Source organism: Hakea prostrata, chromosome 3, assembly GCF_041222555.1.
Source record: "Hakea prostrata isolate BN-2017 chromosome 3, UWA_Hpros_2, whole genome shotgun sequence".
NCBI classification, from domain to species: Eukaryota; Viridiplantae; Streptophyta; class Magnoliopsida; order Proteales; family Proteaceae; genus Hakea; species Hakea prostrata.
Window position 1 is genome coordinate 43829596 of NC_142602.1, and position 20143 is coordinate 43849738.

Here is a 20143-nt window from a genome sequence, read left to right on the forward strand (position 1 = left end):
TAGGAGAATTTAGTCCAACAAAATTCTTCTTAGATTGTTAAAAAATTAATGAATGAATAATTTTATCCCAAAGCGTCTACCCAATTTTTTTTATTTTTATTTTATCTCAAAGAACAATTTTATTTCCAACAAATGGAAGTACGTAATATTTATATCAATAGGAATAATAATAATAATAAAATAGTGCAATAGTATGATAATATAGATTTGCTCATATAGATTTATACTTGGGAGAAAAAAAAAAAAACTGAACCGATCCCGACTTGCAAACGAAGAAGGCGTTTGCTCCCACTTCATCCTGCAAACAAACTAGCGCCAAGAAATTATAGGATGAGGGTAGCATTCAGCTGCTCATGCTCCATTCCCGTCGGAACAACGGCTATCATTCCCAGTCATATTTCTCCAAAATCTCTCTGTTTTAACTCCGAGCCCAGATTTTCTAATCATCTCAACTTGAAATGGCCCCAGAAAGTAATACTCCATGCGTTTACGGGTGCTGTCTCATTTGGGTTGCTCTTTTCTGCTCCATTTACATATGCTAATGAGTCTTCGTCGCTTCAAATCCAATCACCACCTTCTTCCGAGTATTGTCGGGAAGAAGAGCAAGACCAGATGGTTGAAATAGCTCCAGAGTTGGTTACTAATGAAGCAATTGTGGAGGAAGCTTGGGAGATTGTCAATGATAGCTTCCTTGATACTGGGAAGCATCGTTGGTCCCCTGAACGATGGATGGTACTATACCCACTTAGCCCTTAATGTTATTGCGTGTGGTGTGGTTATTCTGTTAGCCCATCGTTGGTTAAACTTTTATATGCTTATGTCCACCTATTGGTCTTAAGAGACTTGATCTAGGGATTTTAGGGGGATTGCCACCCTGTTTCTCTCCACCTTCCTATTTATTTCAAATGCTGAATCATGCGTTAGTGTTCATAATGTTGCCCTTTTTTTTTAACGCAAGCATTATGCTTACGGGACAGTGAATGTGTATTGGAAATCATTAATCGTATGTTGTCCTTTTTATTTGTTCCTTCTCCCTTCCTTCCACTTTAGTTAGCAGAAAAAAAAAAAAAAAAAAAAAAAAAAAAAAAATCAAAACTTATTGATATGGCCTCAAATGAATGAGGCCCAGTTCTAGATCTTTTCAAGACCACATTTTACAATTCATAGAGCAATTCTTGCAATTTTAGCTATGGTATCTCTGGGATGAAATTAAGGAAACTCCAAATGGGGTTGCTAGCTATGTGGAGGTTTAAGTAATTTGTAAATAATGTCGGATCAATTCAAAAGTAGAACTGATTGGAAGGCAAAGATCCATGTACCCAACCCCATTTAGTTGGGAAAAGGCTTGATGCTGTTGTTGTTGTTGGGTCAATTCAAACTGTGATGGAAAATTTGCTAAAGGGGTGGATCTTAGAGAGATGAAGTGAATTTTTTAGCAATCGGTGAATATCAAACTTATTATTCACAAACATTTCATTAGCTTTAAAAGGACAAAGCGAGTACTCTTATCTATGGAATTTGCAGCTCCTCAATATTAAGAATGCCAATGATTTAAAAAAAAAAAAAAAAAAAAAAAAAAAAAAAAAAAACCATGATCTTCTTATGGTTTTTGTTTAATACTATACCTACTTCACTGTTTTTCTTGGCCTCTGTTTGGTTTGTCTTACTCTAATACATTGTTGATTGTGTAGAGATGGACAAATTCTGAATGTTTTTCTTTCCGTCTTCAGCAAAAGAAGGAAGATCTTACTAGTAGCTCAATCCAGACGAGGTCTAAAGCTCATGATATCATCAGACGGATGCTGGCTAGCTTAGGTGATCCTTATACACGGTTTATTTCTCCTTCACAGGTAAAGTTTCCTCAATAGTTTGTTACAAATTCTAATTCATTTACCTTTTTGTTTTCCATAAAAAACCAGAGTTGATTGAAAAGGAACATGATAACACCACCAGCATCACCAACAAAAGAAGGGCTGGGAGACCTCATTTCTTTACGTTTTCTTTATATTTGGTCATGTTCAAGCATGTTCTTTGTGGACTGCTTAAAAGGTGTCTAAAACTCCGAAAATGTGAACTAATCATGTAAGAAATATTTAGAGTAATACTCTTGTATCGTTCCTCATAGCATTTCACAAGAGAATGTGATGTAAGCAGGCCCCATCCCCCTAGCCGAACCAGCAATTTGGGCCCTAGACCCAAGCCAAATTGGCATACCTAGTGGGCTGGCTGAACCCTACCAGGAGCATTTTGGTCATTTTCCCTCTTCTTTTGGTTAGTATTTTAGCCTAGTAGTTTTCTTTATATTATCTTGACTCCATGTCTAATCTTATTTCTTTTGTTGAGTTAGTCTTGAGAGCCCTAGTTAGAGATGGAGTCCCAATTGGAATCAATTTTAAATTAAGATTCTTTTTGGATAATTAACTTTTATTTTGCAAGTTGCTTTCTTTTGTTTGTGGTTGATATTTATTAAGTTGTAAGGGGGATCCTAGTCTATAAAGGATTCCCTAGTTGAGTCAAGTTAGGTTTCCAAGATTGAGTCCAAGTCTTTTCCCTCCAATGGTAATGTTATATATAGCCCACGCTACCTCATTGTAAACCATCTTGAATTGAATATAAAGAATTAGAATCTTGAGGGAAATCAAGTCCTGGTTTTCTTGGGAGGGCCAAAGTGGTTATTGAAGGTCTTCATCTCCTATTTTCAGCAAGGTTCTTCCATTTCAAACACCAAAAAAAAAAAAAAAAAAAAAAAAGCGCTTGTGGCAACAGCTAAGCCCTAAGTCAGTAAGTACAGCCTCTCCTGTCACTTCTCCTCCCATCACAGACTACCAAGAACCCTTCCCCACCCCTTCTGCAACCCCAAAAACACATTCCCACCCTTGCGGCACCCCTAGAACCCCTTCCCGACCCTTCCTAAACCCTATCCCCTCCCCCCCTCCCCCCCCTTCTTGAATCTTGCAGCAGCATGAAGTGAAACAAAAGAAAAGAAAGAAGGAAGAAACGAGAGAAAGAAAGAAAGAAAAGAGAGACAGAGAGAAAGAAAAGAAAGAGAGGCAAGATCCAAAGATCCAACCAAGATCCCAAGAAACCTACCCACGAATCAGTTCTATAGCCATAACAGCCCATTTATTCTCTTAAACCATCTCTAACCCACCCAATACCCAACCACAGGCTTTCCTTGCAACTCTGGGGTAATTTTGGGAATCTCTAAACCAATCCATATTGATTTCTTAGAGCCCTAACTTTATTTTCTTCTCAATTTCTTTCAACTCATCCAGATGTTTATTGAAAATCTCCAGTTCCCAAGTTTGGTTCCTTTTTCGCTGGTTCACAAGGAAAGGATTCTGGGGTAACCCTAATTTTATGGAGATAATCACACATCCCTAACCCTAAAATTGTGGATACATAGAAATTCAAGACATCTGACATGCAATAAATTTCATACTAGTTCAGACTTATAGGAGAGTATTCCAAAAAGAATATTTTGCCATAGGGATGATATCCACATCATTTGTTGTTCACCTGTTTAAGTTTGTTGTGTAATGCTGTTGAGAAAGTCGATTGTGGTAGAATGCTTAATGGATCAATGTGATCCCAAGCCCTTTTATTTATAATGAAGTGAAAATACAATATTACATAATGATCCTTACTTGGGCAACCAGAAATATTAGTCTAAGTAAATAAACCGAACCCACTAATAGAACCAAACCAACCAACACTCCCCCTCAAGTTGAGGCATAGATGTTAGTCATGCCCAACTTGCCTACAGTAGAGAGGAAATCTCCTTCCTTCAAACCCTTGGTGAAAATATAAGCTACTTGGTCTCCATATCTCACAAAAGGCATACAAATCAGCCCTTGTTCCATCTTTTCTTTGACAAAAAATATCCATAAATTTCAATGTGCTTGGTTCGATCATGTTGCACAGGATTATTGTTAATATTAATTGTAGACTTGTCGTCACAATACAATATTATAGGGCTTCGGACTTGAATTCTAATGTCTTCAAGCAGAACTTTCAGCCATAGTAGTTCACACATTCACGAATCATAGCTCTGTATTCAACTTTTGTAATGGATAAGGTTATCACATTCTGTTTCTTACTCCTCAAAGTAAGTAGGTTACCTTTAACAAAGGTACAATTACCTGAAATAGACTTCTTGTCTAGAGACCCAGCCTAATTTGCATCAGCATATGCTTCTACGTTTAGATTACCAGTGGGTGATAAAAGTATCCCTTTTCCAGAACTTCCCTTTAAATACTGCAGTAGTTTGGTAATGGCTCTCGTATGAGCTAAATATGGATCATGCATGAATTGGCTCACTAGTCCCACGGCATATGCAATGTCAGGCATGGCCTGAGACAAGTACATAAGCTTCCCTACCATCTTTTGTCCACTGGTTCTCCCTCTTTCTCCTTAAGTTTAGCTCTTCTAGAACATACTTCCTCTAAGATAGATATATACCCTTCTTTGACCGGGCCACCACAATTCTTAGGGAATACTGTAGCTTCCTTAGGTCTTTAATTTCAAACTCTTTGCTAAGACAGTCCTTCAGCCTCAATATTTCCTCAGCATCATTCCTTGTGATGACAATATCGTCCGCATAAACAATCAGAAGAGTGATCTTGGTACCTGACTTCTTGATAAACAGTTCATGATCAACATTACTTTGCTTGTACCCAATAGAGGTCACTAACTTCTGGAGGCGTCCAAACCAACATCTGATTGTTTCAATCCATAAATAGACCTCTTCAACCGACTAAGTTTTCCCGCAGTATTGTCATTAAAGAAGCAATGTAGGATCTCCATATAAACTTTTTCTTCCAACTCCTATGTAAGAAGGCATTCTTCACATCTAGTTGATGCTAGTTCCAATCTTTGTTCATAGCCACCGACAGTAGAACTTCAAAAATATTCAGTTTTGCAATAGGGGCAAAGGTCTTCTAATAATTTATTCCATATGTCTAGGTAAACCCCTTCGCAACTAGTATAGCCTTCTACCCATTGACTGATCTATCCATATCCTGTTTAACCACAAATACCCACTTATAGCCCATGGATTTTTTTCTTGAAGGAAGTGTAACCACTCCCCAAGTATCATTTTTCTTCATTGCTTGCATTTCCTCTATTGTAGCTAATTTCCACCTTTTATCAACATAAGCTTCTTGCCAACTCTTAGGATCAGAGACAGATAATAAAAAGGGTACAAAAGCACGGTAGTAGTCAGACAAAGAATCATAGGAAACATACTTGGCTATGTGATGTATCCTGGGTTGGGCCCCCCAAAATTGGGCAAAAAATCAGACCCAAAAGGTGCCCCTAAAGCTGGCCAAACCCAAGGGTATTTTAGTCATTTTCCAAGCCCCATTTTGGGGCCCAAATCCCAATATGGGTCTTATTTTACTCCCCAGAGTCCCCACGATCCTAAGGTTAGGGATCTATCTTTATTTTTTCTGTTTGAATTAGCAGTTTAAGAGTTACAGTCCATTCAAGTTAGTGTTGAGCTGTTAGGATAGGGTTCCCTAATTTTAGGAACCTTACCTTAAAGTAATTTAATTTTAATTATTTCCTAATTTGGAGTCTTGAGTAGTTGAGTGAAGTTGGTATTTGTTTTTGAATGTGATTTGTTTATGATAGGATTATCTAAAATTAGAAACCTTATCTTAAGTAGTGGTCTTATTTTACTCAAGTTCTAATTAAGTAGTGTTGGATCCCAAATAGGTAATGGAATCATTATTTGAGTCCAAATCAGTTGTAGAGGCTATAAATAGCTTAGTCCAGTATTTTAAACTTCAGTCTTGATTAGTGAATCAAATTGAGTTTGAGAACTGACTTGGGAAGTTGTGGGAATCCTGGGGATACCCTGCAGCTGGGTTTAAGTGCTATTATTCTTCAGTCTTTTGATCATCAACAACCACTTCAAGCTTTCATCTGCAGATTCCAGAAAATCCCTTAACTCATGAGTAAGTTTAGTCACCTTCTAACCCTCCCCTGCACCTTCAGCCATTCCCCACCCCAAGCCCTACCACTGCAGCCCTTCCCAACCTCTTCTTCTTCCCCACAGCTCCGGGTCCTACCCCATCTGAGACTGCATCATCCCCAGCCCCTTTTAGCCCCCATTTAGGCTCATTAGGATAGCACAAGCCTTAGGAACACATGCCCATCCTTAGTTCTGCAAATACAGTATAGTTACCCTAAGTTCTAAATCCCTGCACTTTCATCTTGTTCCTTGAAGTTACAGAAATTCCATATTTGCAGAAAACTGAGTTTTATCAATTTCTCACAGCTAGAACATCTTCTATTTGAAGGAATAAGATAGGAAACAGTTCTGAATTAAAAAACCAGCAACCCTAACCCTTTCTCCATCCCAGCCAAAACCCTAAATACCCTAAAAGGCTAGCCAAAACACTTATAAACCCTAATTGAGTGCTGGACCAACTTCAGAAGATTTTAAAAATCTGACTTTAAATTCCGGGGTTACATCACTATGGGATGCTGAGTACATGATCTAACTCCTTTTCTAATTGCAGTAGGGAGATCAAAATTAGATACCTTAAGGAGAACACTAGAACCTGATTCTGGAGTAGAAGATTGGAGTGGCATCATGCTAACTTTTTCCACCTGCTTGGGCTGATTGTAGTTTCTTTCTCTAATACGTTTGCACCTCTTTATTCTAGTCAATTTTGTTTTGGAAGACCTCAATAGTGTGTTTCACAAGGGTGGTCTCCCCCTAAGTAGGATCCTTATAAGGTTCAAACAAAGAAGGGGGAGACATAGAGTCCTTTGTTATGCTGGCCAAATGCTCCCCTGGTTAGGAATCTCTTCTAGGGCCTGTAAGTGTGGTGATGTGTGTGTTTATATGTGTGGTAGGATAGTCCAAGGTTGGAAAGAACACCTCTCCTCTAGGACTTTCCCCTTGGAAAGGTGTATAGGGAGGACAAGATTCATTAAACACAACATCCATGGAACAATGGTTCTTTTAAAAGGAGGATGATAGCATTTGTACCCTTTTTGAGTAGCAAAATACCTTAGGAAGATGTAGCGTAGGTTGTGGGGAGCCAACTTATCTTGGTGGGGCTGTTATTCTAGCATAATACACTTCCAAAAACCTTTGGGGGAATAACAAATGAAGAGTCTCCTTGGAGAATCTCATTAGGACACTTGAAACCAAGTATCCTATTGGCCGTCTTATTCATAAGGTAAGAGGCATGAGTATAACATCATTCCAATATTGGTTAGGGACATTCATAGCAATCATTGAGAACGAGCTTTCTCTAATAGATGCTGGTTATTTCTTTCTACAACCTTATTTTGAGCAGTTGTATCAACACAACTAGTTTGGTGTATTATGCCAAAGTCAGAGAACTCTAAAACTCACCATTAATATACTCACAATGGCATTGAATTGAGTTTTAATCATATTATGAAAATCTCAAAAATATCGGAAAACCTCCTTTGTTTCCGTTTTAAAAGATAAATCAATGAGAGAGTGAATCAATGAAAGTAACACGGTATCTATGGCTAGTAATTGACACAAGTCGGGAAGGGCTTAGACATCAGTATGAATTAACACAAAAGGAATAGATTTTCTATTATGAAGAGAAGGTAAATAAGTATAATGAGTTTGTTTCGCAAAAATGTAGGCTCCACAAAAAAATTCGTCTTTATTACAAGAAGAAACTAAATCAAGAAATACTTTTTTAAGAGTACTTAAAGGAGGGTGACCTAGCCTACAATGCTATTGATGAAGGTTTGATATAACCGAATGGACCTGATGAGAAGACGTAGCTAGAGCAGAAATAGATCCTTCAATCGGCTCCAACAGATAAAGTACATTGTCTAGTTTACCACATCCAATCTCCTCCCCATTACCAGATTTTGAAACACACAGTAGGATGGAAAAAAAATCATTTTACAATTCAAGTCATGTGTAAGACTACTAAAAAGCAAGTTAGTAGAGAAGGAAGGAACATGCAAAACTTTAGACTAAGAGAGTGATGGAGAATGCTGAATGGTCCCTTTTTAGCAGTGGAAAAATAAGAGCCATCAACATTTCGAACTTTATCTTTCCCTGAGGTTGGAGAATAATGTAAGAAAAAAGAGGATGAACCTATCATATAATCTGTGGCTCTGTATCAATGATCTAGGAGTAGAAACCAAAGAAATATGGAAGCTTGTACGAGTTTTACCTGATGTAGCAAGATAAGAGTTGGCATGGGTAATGGAAGTAGTACTAGAGGTTGCACAAGTAGTAGAAGACTATAGAATACCTCGCAGAGTAGCTAATTCCTCATGTAAAAAACCAATGTTTGCAGAGGGTGCTGTGGGAACAATATTAGAATGATTGGCCTTCGATTTTCCCCTTCTTTGTGCCATTTTCTACTCAAAATCAGCAGGCTTCCCATGTAGCTTCCAAGAAGTGGCCTTGGTATGACATGGTTTATGACAGTGCTCACATTTGACAATCTCCGTGGTTGAATCAGATTTGGTGCTAACAAACTGCAGGGCTGATTTCTCCACAATAAGGGCATGAAACATGGAAAAAACGATGGCTTTCCTCACATTGATGAGGGCATAAGATTGTTCTAGTATAGGAAAGTTAGAACGACTTAATACTTGTACCATGATTTGATCATACTCCATATTCAAACCAGCCAAGAAGTCATATACCCAAATTTTATCTACTTGCTTCCTATAGGCAGCCACATCATTAGGATTCATGGGGTGATAGTCCCTATAGTGATCTAACTCTTGCCAATGAGAGCGTAATTCAGTTCCTTCTAGGTAGCCTCATAAAGCTTCTTCTGTAGCTCATAAATTTGTGCATCATACGCTAATTGTCCTTTTTTTTTTTGTAGTAGTCTTCTAGATTTGGGTTGCAGTATCAAGCAATAGGTATCCACAAATAAGATTTGGATTAATAGAATTCTAAAGGAATGTGATAGGACCCTAAGATTATGCCACGTGAAGGGGGACAAGTGGGTTTGTATTGGGGGATTATAAATAGAGGGAAAAGGAGAGGAAAGGGCATCAAATGTTATGTGAGTGATGTTTGGGCAGCCTTAGGCTGAGGGGTGCCATGAGGTGTTGGGGGTGATTGGCACCACTAAAACCAGCTTTATCTTATAAGTCTTTTCCATTTTTGCTATTTAATCCCAGAGTGATTAGTAGGTTCTTATCAATTGGTATTAGAGTAGTGATGATCCCAAGGAGGAGTTATGGCACTATCTTAGTTTTCCGGTAAGGAAGAGCGCAGGAATGGTTGATTGAAGTCGAGTTTTTCTATTGGAAACACCAGATTGAGCAAGAACATTGGCTTGCAGTAGCTCTCGAACGTTTGGAAGGTGATGTGTAAGATTGGGTCTACGCGAGATGCTGGCCGAAGCTGGATTGGGTGAGCTTCACTGAGGCTTAAAAATTGATTTCATCTCAGCTTTGGACAACCATAGTGCTGTGGTTGAGACAAGCGTTAGCGAAGTCGATTTGAAGGTGCACGTTGAAAAATGGCATGGATTAGCTATAAAGAAGGCCGGAAGAAAGCATCATTCGGAGAGTGGAGTACTGCTGGCGACGAAAGTTGCACTTCGCCTAACGTGGAGAAGAAAGAAGAAGAGAGGTTCGAGTGAGGGTACCTACTGGACTAGAGTGGAAGTGCGGTATCCTGCTGTTAAATCGAGATGTGGCGAAGAGAAGAGGCATAAAAGGAGGTTAGGAGCAATTGGCAAAAAGCTCTAAGCGGCGACGGAGAGGGTTGCAGCTCGTCAAATAAGGAGAAGAGAGTTTGAAGGAGGGTTTTTTGTTCGAATTGCCTCTTAACCTGTTCGTTGGTTTAGTTCGAGCTCTAAATACCAAGGACCACTTAAGCCTAGGCAAACCAAATACAAAGATTGGATTGCTAGATTCCCTAAGAAACCCCTTGGGCCTAACCCATTCCGTTAGCCCCAAGCCCATCTGATTCCATTAAACCAATCTCCAACCCGTTTTTCTTAACCCTTAGTTTCTCAGCGGTTAGGCTTAACCGATTCAAAAGCAACACTAAGGGCCTGACCCATTCTATTAACCTTAAGCCTAACCCATTCCTTTTACCCCATACCCAGCCCATCCCTTTCAACCCATGGGTTTAAGCATTTGGACCCCACCCATTTAAAACATCTACCATAGGCCTGGCCTATTTTGTTACCCTAAAACCCACTTTTTTTCATTCTTACTTTGGGCCCAAATAACTCAAACATACCAAGGCTCAACCGAAGGCCCAGTTCAAACCAAAGACTCACCAAACCAGTGGTCCGACCAAGCAAAAAAGGGGGAAGCCATCGTCTTCAACCTCTCAAAACCAAGACGGAAAATGAGGCAGCGAGAATGGGGCGGTAGCAATGGAGGTCCGACCTAACCAATAGGAGAGAGTGTCGTCTTCTACCTCCCTCTTGAGAAAGCCCTCGCAGCTGGTTGTGCAACAACCCAAGGTAGAGATGCAGCTCTTGACACCAGCGAGTGGAACCCTTCTTCTATGATTGAAATGCAATACAACTCGGGCTTCCAATCGATTGGCTCTCCCAACAATGGTAACATTTGTAGGGGTGTGACTTGCACCAACGACTCTTGGACTGAAAAAATATGCTGGAGAAAACCACTGTTTGGAGAAGTTCCCCTCGATTTTTCTCTAAAAGTTTTTCTCAATTTGCTTGGGGGTCTGTCTAGCATTGAATCCCACTCTCTTTTTCTTCTTTGTGGTCTGGTGCTTGATTTAGAGGACCTGCGTTCTATCACTGCATGTGCCATGAAATCATCGGCAGAAATAGGTTACCTCGACGCTGGATTTTAGGCGGGTATAACTTCTGAAGCGTTGCTTCTTGGTCTTCCCCATTTGGATAATGGCAGCATTACGCCTCTTGGACGTCAGGTTGGCTCCCATCTACCCATCTATGGTGTTTTTGGCATTTTGCTCGAGAGGAACTGAAGTGTGACATCTCTACTCTTTCATTTGAGGAGTTAGTGGTGAATGGAAAGCATCAAAAGTTGCATGCCATTGGTCAGTTACATCCTTGGAAATGGGTTTGCTATTGTGTCTCTGAGAATGTTGCTGAATTGGCTTGGCTGTGTGGCAAGCATGTGAAAACCAAGTGCTTAATTTTCCTTCACGTTGAGGACAAGGTGAATTTCAAGGGGTTGGTAGTGATGGGACCCCAGGATTATGCCACATGGGGGGGGGGGGGGAGAGAGAGAGAGTGAGGGGGTCAGTATGGGGGGGGTGATTATAAATAGAGGGGAAGGGAGAGCAAAGAGCATCAAATGTTATGTGAATGATGTTTGGGCAGCTGTAGGCTGAGGGGCACTGTGAGGTGTTGGGGGTGACTGGCACCATTAAAACTAGCTTTATCTTGTAATTCTCTCCCATTTTTGCTGTTAAATCCCAGAGTGATTAGTAGGTTCTTATCAGAATGACATGATAAGAGAGTCATTCGAGATCCATTTATCCTATGAAGCACCTGCGGTTGTAGGCTTGATAGGGTGCTTGTGATGTGTCCAACAATTTTTCTTCCAGCAATAGTCAGGTACGCAGATCAGAACCAAATCAAATAATTTGTCCCATCAAATTGTATCGAAACAGGAGGAAGAGTAGGTCAATGTTCGAAGCCAGTGGGAGCAGTGGTACCATCAGTGATTGCCATGGATTCAAAAAAATCCCTACTGTTCTTCAGTCTTTACCCTTTTGAAATAACTGAAACATCGTGGAGTTGAATAGCCTAACCACGCAAGTAAGTCGGATTCATGGGATAAGGAACCCCATTTTTTTTTTAAATGACATAAGCTGCAGGTTCTGTTTTTAGTGGATCTGGTTCTGGTTCAAGTGTTCTATTGGGCTTGATAGGTCCAGATTGGGTCTGTTTCTGGTTCAGTTAAGAAGGTGCTATTACTGTTCTTCTTCTTTAGAGAAAACAGAAAAAATGGAGGGAAGAAGGCGACTCCGCCGGTTGGGTTTGATTGTAATATTGGGTTCAATACTTTGATGGAGTGTAGAGATAAGGTGAAGGAGATATCAATTTATGGGTTTGATGGTGGAGGCGATAGTGTTTCAGGTTGCAGGTTTGACGGGTTCGATGATTGCAGGCTTGTTTCACGTTCGGTGGTTTAAAAAAAAAAGAAAAAGGTTTGCAGGTTCTTGCAATTCAAGAAAAAGGGGAAGGAAACAAGACAATGGTGGCTGGAGCCTGGAATGAGTATTTGCAGGTTGCAATGGAACAAAGGTTGCTGTAGTTGCAAGTTGCAGTGGAAGAGAGGTTGCTGGAATGGGTAGTTGCAGGTTGCGATGGAAGAAATATTGCTGGAATGGGTGGTTGCAGGTCTTGGCGATGGAAGAAAGACTGATTGTAGGTGACGGTGGTGGGTCCAGGGAGCAGCGAGTCAGCGACACTGAAGGTGGTGGGTTTAGAGAGATAGAGAGAGAGGTTGCTGGAATGGGTAGTTGCAGGTTGCGATGGAAGAAATATTGCTGGAATGGGTGGTTGCAGGTCTTGGCAATGGAAGAAAGACTGGTTGTAGGTGATGGTGGTGGGTCCAGGGAGCAGCGACAGTGATAGTGGTGGGTTTAGAGGGAGGGAGATTCTCCTTTGCCTTCTTTTGTTGCTTTCCTCTCCCCCTGCCACCCCCCCCCCCCCCCCCCCCCCCCCCAATTGACTTTTGGCTCTGATGCTTTGTTGAGAAAGTCGATTGTGGTAGAATGGATCAATGTGATCTCAAGACCCTTTATTTATAATGAAGTGGAAACAACAATATTACATAATGACTCTTTCTTGGGCAACGACAAGAAATATTAATCTAAGTAAATAAACGAAATCCATTAATAGAATTGAACCAACCAACCAACAAATGTTTTTCATGTTATGTTTCCTTTCCCTCAAGTTGGTTCTGTTATCTAGGTTTGGCAGTCCTGTTCTTCCCTTCAATTTATTTTATTGATATTTTGCTTTCTGTTTTAGCTTAGGTTTCTACTTTGGCTACTTTCTATTTTGGTCACTTTCTAATTTTCTTATTGTTTGGTTGACAAGTAATCTCCATAGGATAGTTTCCTTTTTAGTACATTTGGGAGATTCTATGCAACATGTAATTTTCCGTTTTGCTGTAACTCAATTTAGAGAATTTTTCCTAAACTGAGATTTGATTTTATATTATAAACAAGAAAGTCAACACACGCATGAGCTGGTTACAGGATCCTGAAACTCTACGATCTGTTTGCTGCATTTAATTCATGAGTGTTCGTGTTTCGATACTCCATGTTGACATCATGTTAAGAGATTTTATTGTCCTCCATCCTTCTTACATTAGATTTTTGTTTACTTCTCATGCTAATGTTAATATTGCCATGCTTATGCTCGTTCCTTTAGGAAACCTTTCACTTCCATCAATTGTAGGCACTTGCATCAATGTTTAGGTCCAGTTATAAGAATTTGCTGATTTCTTTCTACTATGCTTTCATCATTGCTGAAAGTTCTCCAAGATGGCTAAGTATGATGTGACTGGGATTGGAATAAACCTTAGGGAGCTTCCTGATGCTGATGGACGTATGAGATTGAAGGTACTAGGGATTATTTTGGATGGTCCTGCCCATGTTGCTGGAGTAAGGCAGGTAGTGATTCAACTACACTTGCTCTTAATAGTTCTTTATACTTCATGATGCTCTCAAACAGTGTGCGAATGCATTTAAATTTACTTATATCTGAAGTTAATTAAAATTTTGTTTGGGACTCTTTAGAAAAAGTGTGGTCATGGCTCTTCTTATGATTTATAAATAGCATCTTGTATGACCTGCTTAACTCAATCTCTACACACTGACGTGACAGCAATACTCATTTACAAATCACAGCACAATGAAGAATACAATAGAAGAACAGAGATTAGAACAGGGTAATATGTATGCTTTATTCAATACTAGCAGCTTACTTATGAATTACGGCATTCACCAACTTCTCCCTATTCTGTTTCTTGTCCTCTACTGGAGAGCTCAGCTCACCCACTGCAAACACACTTGTCCCCTTCTTTAGTCACTAATTGCCTATCCCTTTTCCTCTCCCCCATCGTAATCTTAACTGTTGCTCATGGCCCACGACTTCTAATTCTCCAGCAAGAGTGTGGCTGCTCCCTTATGGTCTCCTGCCAGCTGTCTCTGCATCCCTGCCTCTTTAGTTGGTTCCATCCACCTTTTCAGCGGACAATGATCCCCTGTGGCCCCTCCATCTGTTGCGTGTGTACACTTTTGACATCACGGGCTTTTCAACACTCTACCCCCCCCCCCCAAAAAAAAAAAAAAAAAAAAAAAAAAAAAGAAAAAAAAAAGAAGGAAAAAGGAAAATCAGTTTCACCTTGTCCTCAAGGTGAAATTCAGGAGACTGATGGTGCACTTCATTAAAGATCTCCCCAAGTGTTTTTGTAGGGAGGCAAGTCTTTCTACTTGATCAGCACTTCCATCTTTCCTTGTGGAGAGTAACGGATGTTGAGCAACTCATCCGGGTTGAGCTGCAGCTCTCATCACTCAGCTAAACAGGGGGGAATTGGCTGAGAAAGTATATTGGAGCCAATGTGATATAAGCACAAAATCTCCCCCTGATTGAAACCCTAGTTTGGTCCCAAGGCCCCACCAAGATGGTGCAATTAGGGGCTGGCTGAACCCCTGTAGGGGAAGTTTCTTCATTTTCCCCTTTTATTTGGTTGATTATTTTATTCCTGGCAATTTTTTTTTAATTTTCTGAGGTTCAAATCTGTTTTTAGTTCCCTGTTTGAGTCAGTCATGTGAGTTCTGGTGTCATTGGGGATCTATTTTAAATAAAGATTCCTTGTGGATTATTAGGTCTTACAGTACAAGTTAATTCCCTAAATTGTGTGGTTATTGTTGAAGTTTGGGCTGTTATTGTTCATGTGAACAGTAACTTGAATACTGTTATGCCATTATTCCTTGTTTTCTTTTTAGATATGCTACTGTTTCTAATGTAGGAATATCGCTACACAAGTTTTGGTAGTTTCTAGAAAACATATTTTCTATTAGTTACTAATTTCAAAAACTTTTCTTTTTCAGTACTTTCTATTTTGGACAGGTTTTAGGAGTAAGAAGACTAGAAAATTCTGTCCATAAGTTGTACTCTTTATTTCCTTTTGTAGAGGGCAAGATGACTTGCTTCTCAAGTTGTAATCTAGAATATTGATATCTATAACTGAGAGGCTGCGATTCTAGGAGTGCTAAGCTACATTCGCAGGCTTATGTGATTCCTATCAATTCTTCTCCTTTCTTCTTTTTTCTTCTTCTCAGTTCTTCTTGTTATTGCACTGTTTTGATTCATTAAAGTTTATTTCCAACATGGCATCAGAGCTTTTTTAATCAAAACAGTGTTGTTCTCAAGTATTCTCTTCAGAAGTTCTCTTTCAGTTTTCCTTGGTGTGCAACCACTTGTTGCCGCAACTAATATACTATTAGATAAGGTATTAATGTAAATTGATCTTCCCCACCTATTACCCCTTTGGAAGATCCCAGAACTTGGATTATATTATGATATATTTTTTTATCCCCTTCATTAGCCTTTTGTTTTTGCATACTGCAGTTTTTTGGTCTACCCTATTCGGTTCTGCACTCTACAGAATTTATTTTATGATTCTTAGTCAAGTTCTAGGCTATTGGTTCATGAGTTTATACTACAGATTGTGGGATCTTTTGCTGGTTTCTGAAGATTTATATGGAATGGCTATTGGTTTATATAATTTGCTTCTTTGATGACTTATGAAGGACTCAAATAATACCTATTGATGCTATTAACAACCCAGGGAATCCAGATGAAAATTGGCTGTATGTTTTAGTTTGCAATCCTTTACATGATGGTTCCAACACAAGTTTTTTTTTGGGTCTTCTCTAAGGTTCGATCTACCCAGTATTTAATCCTTGGGCAGGTGTTTCCTTTTTATATGATAAGGGGCTGCGATTTACCTATCTGATTGTGTTTGCATCTCAACTACTGGTTTATAACCTAAGATGCTATACAATGTTTCATGTGAATCCTTGGGCAACTGTTTCCCTATTTCGTGGGTGGAATTAATTTTCTGCAAGTTTTTTTCTTTTTCTTTTTTCCATAAAGACATGTACCTACTTTGTTTCTTCTAAGATTTTTTTCAACGTCTTAGACCTGAATTTAGTATCAGCTAGGTTCTACTCCATTGACTACTGTTGTGTCTGACAATTTTTTTTTCTACCCACCTTTGGTACTACATATGTTTTGCTTTTTTATTGTTCTTGATATCCATAGCTGAACCTATGCCTCTCCCTCCTCGTCCATATTTTTTCTTTTTATTAAATCCCTTCTATGCCATAACTCCTCGCCATTGGACTATATTTACCATTGATACTATATAGTTACCATATTGCAACATTCCCTACCATGAGGAGAACTTGGAAACTAAATTTCTTAGGATCATTTTGAATTGGATATTGGTTATTGGCTATCATTAATTGTCCACGTGTAATGCTACACGTGAGGGGGAGAATGATACCTTATTCTATATCTACTCAAGATGTGCTGATGGATATTATTTTTGAAGATCTTTGTCCTCAACTTATGGCATTCTACAACGATATCATTACCTACCTTTACTTATATTGTTCTTTACCTAACTACTTGGTCCATAGTAACCAATACTACCTTACCTACTTGGTCTGTAGTAACCTATACTGTCTTTTACCTTACCTACTTGGTCCGTAGTAACCCATACTGTCTTTTACCTTTGGTCCACAGTAATCAATAGTGCCTTTTACCTACCCATACTTTACTTACTACTTGCCTTCTTGTGTAGCATTTATATGGACTTTAAAGTCGCAATTTTGAAGATTTAGTGTGGATATTTCTCTTTACTACCAGCATTAGGTGGATAGTGTCTTTGATCTTGCTATACTTATGAACTTTGTTCGTCTTCAACATCATCGATTGTTCTCATTATTGGACGATTCTTTCGACATGGAAAATTTAAGTTTTCTTTCAGTTGGCGTTGATTATCTCTCGGGTGAAGTTTTCTTAGTGTTTATTGACGTCTGCTATTGCTACACGATTCAAGATTGGTGTTACCTTTCAAGTTTATTCTTATTGTGCAAGCTGAAGTTTTCTTTGTGTATACTCCAGTTTGAGGGGGAGTGTTGAAGTTTGGGCTGTTACTGTGCACGTGAACAGTGTTATGCCATTATTCTTTGTTTCCTTTTTAGATATGCTACTCTTTCTAATGTAGGAATCTTGCTACACAAGTTTTGGTAGTTTCTAGAAAGCATAGTTTCTATTTTCTATTAGTTACTAATTTCAAAACTTCCATTTTTTGGTACTTTCTATCATAGAAGAAAATTTGACCGAAATTGTTGAAATGTCTGCATTTTTCAAAAACGAAACGAAAATCCAATTATTTCAGAAAAATGTCAAATTTCGACCATTTCGGAGGTTTTGACCGAAATTTCGACAATTTCAACATTCCAACTTGTTTTTCCTTAGTTTTTGTTGATTTCTACCCCATTTTTACCTAATTTCTATAACTCCTTTGCCTTCAAACACCTCTTTTGCTCATTTTTTGCTTCCAAACATCTCCTAAGCCACAACAGCTACAAAGGAAACTCCGGCAACAATAGAATGTGAAGCATGAGCCATACTCAATAGTTCCAAACTTCCCCTATTTTTATTTTTGTTTTGTTCATGCCTTAAATGATTTTTGTATTGCCTTGAAATTAATATATGTTTAGCCTAGGACTATAATCTATGATTGTGTTTTGTTAAACTTATCTTTTTATTATTTGCCACCATTTTTTAATTTTCTGGTTTTAATAATTATTTCTAAAATTATATATTTTTATTTTATGTATATAAGATATACATGCTTCAACTTAATATATGTGAGACACGATCACTTGATCTAGTCGGTCATTTTATTTTGTTGACTTGTTGTATATGTAACCATTCTACCAAACAATTCATGCATGCTGATGATTCTATGCCTTTGTGCAATACGATTTGCACTTGTCAGAACCAGTCATTTGTTAGTATACTTGAATGATAAATTTTCAATGGTTTTTTGGGGGTAAAATACTAGTTCCATTGTGTTTATTATGTTTAAAATATGTGGTATGCAAGAATCCAAATCATTTTGAGTCCATATGAGGCCCGAAATTGAAATTCCAATTTCTAAAAAAAGTGTCCAGTTTCGACTGAAACATCGAAATTTCGGCCTTTTGCAAGGTCAAAATTCCTGTTTTGGTCGAATTTTCTTCCTTGCTTTCTATTTTGGACAGGTTTTAGGAGTAAGAAAACTAGAAGATTTTGTCCATAAGTTGTACTCTTTATTTCCTTTTTTAGAGGGCAAGATGGCTTGCTTCTCAAGTTGTAATATAAACTATTGATATCTATAAATAAGAGGCTGCGATTCTAGGAGTGCTAAGATAGAATCGTAGGCTTATGTGATTCCTATCAATTCTTCTCCTTTCTTCTTTTTTCTTCTTCCCAGTTCTTCTTGTTATTGCACTGTTTTGGTTCATTAAAGTTTATTTTCTAACGGTTATTATTTAGTTAAGCGTGAAGGGGGTCCTAGTTTACGAAGGAAACCGTAGTTGAGTCTATTTCCATTTCCTAGTTAAAGTCTAATTCCTTCTTTCTTTATGTAAGGCTATGATTAATCCACTCATCTCATTGTAAAATTAGACTGAATGGAATAAAGAATTAAGACTCTTGTGGGAAACAAGTCATGGCTTTCTCGGGAGGGCCATTGCAGGATTTGAAATTTCTTTCTTCAATTTCAGCAGCGTTCTTCCATCAATAGCAGCCTATTTAAGTGAGTAGAGCACCCCGTCTTCCTTCCCCTTCCTCCTCTCTAACCTGCAGCCTTCCCTCTCCCCTTCTTTCCCTTGCGCAAGCTCCAGAAACCCCTTCCATCAGCAGCCCTCGAAAACCCTCCCCCACCCATCATAGTCATTGTTGTCAAAGCATCCGTCTAGGTGGCAAGGCGGTTTTGAATCGACTTGTTTCCAACCATTTTTTTGATGTGTGGATTTCAGCTGCTTTGTTGTCTAGGCCTACCACTTTGTCGCCTTTGTGTTGTATTGCTGTTAAGGTGCTGATGTGTCCAAAATCTACTCAGCCTTGAGATCCCTGAGGAATATCCTACAAAACAGTGTAAGACGTGGCCCGACCTTGGGGTCGAAAGGCCACCTCCGAGGGCTAAGTCAGTTAAGGAACTTATCACAAAGCTCTGGCGAGTTGCAGAGTAGAAATTGAATACGATAGTAAGGGAAACGATTTAGATACCTCTACTTTGTGTGACCCTTTAGTTTATATAGGGTTTACCTCTTGTTCTCTGTCGTTGGATTCGTTCACGATCCTTCTTGGTGGCCGTCCGATTGTAGGGTTTTCCCCCCTTTTTCGGGGGTGGAAGTAGTTTCCATCTTTAACACGATTTCCCACTCCTTAGAGTAGCAGTAACCGTTTATAAGTCAATCACGTATACCGAACTCTTTGGGGTCACGTCTATATCTATAACTGTAGAGTCAGTCATCCTCACACAACTAGTGGTTTAAACCAAGAACTCGGTCCCGACCATGGGGTCAGGGCTAACAAGGATCCATGACCCGACCGTGGTTGAGCCGTATTTGATCCGGGTCGAAGATTGAACCGAAGGCTGACTAGGTTTGCTACAAATTTTATCCACAACATAAGCCCCCCAAGCCGAGTGTTCGGGAGAAGCCTCCCAGACCGAACGCTTGGTTTGCTTCTCAATCTCGATCAGACGAAACGTCCTTTCATTCTTGAAATATCACATTTATTGCTATCTGAGCATCTGCTCAGCGGTGTGCTCTCAAGCCGCCTGGACTCCTTGTTGTCTGCGTGCCGAACGCCACGTAGTCATTGGAAAGCGTTGCCATCATTGCCTTCACGTTTGTCAGCGATTGTCAGCCATTGATGGGTATGGATATGGTTCGTTGGATGTTGATATTCGAACTGTCGCTGAACTTGACTGTTGATCTGAATGCATCTCGTTCATACACAATCTTGCCTTTTTCCTTTTGACATTCTGTAACTTGATACAACTAACTTGAGCCGAGTGCAATCCTCCGTCTTCACAATAAAACTTTAGTTGGGCGTAGCCA

At 39.2% G+C, this 20143-nt stretch overlaps 1 protein-coding gene across 1 annotated transcript in view; it reads left to right on the forward strand.

The window, feature by feature from the left end:
* The first annotated feature begins 244 nt into the window (after positions 1-244).
* The window catches only part of LOC149022326 (carboxyl-terminal-processing peptidase 1, chloroplastic-like), a 55783-nt gene continuing 35884 nt past the window's right edge, over positions 245-20143 (forward strand). The window contains exons 1-3 of the mRNA XM_089150452.1: positions 245-732; positions 1731-1850; positions 13484-13621. Coding sequence (XP_089006578.1) covers positions 331-732; positions 1731-1850; positions 13484-13621 — 660 coding nt within the window. The 5' untranslated portion in view covers positions 245-330. The remainder of the gene's footprint in view (positions 733-1730; positions 1851-13483; positions 13622-20143) is intronic.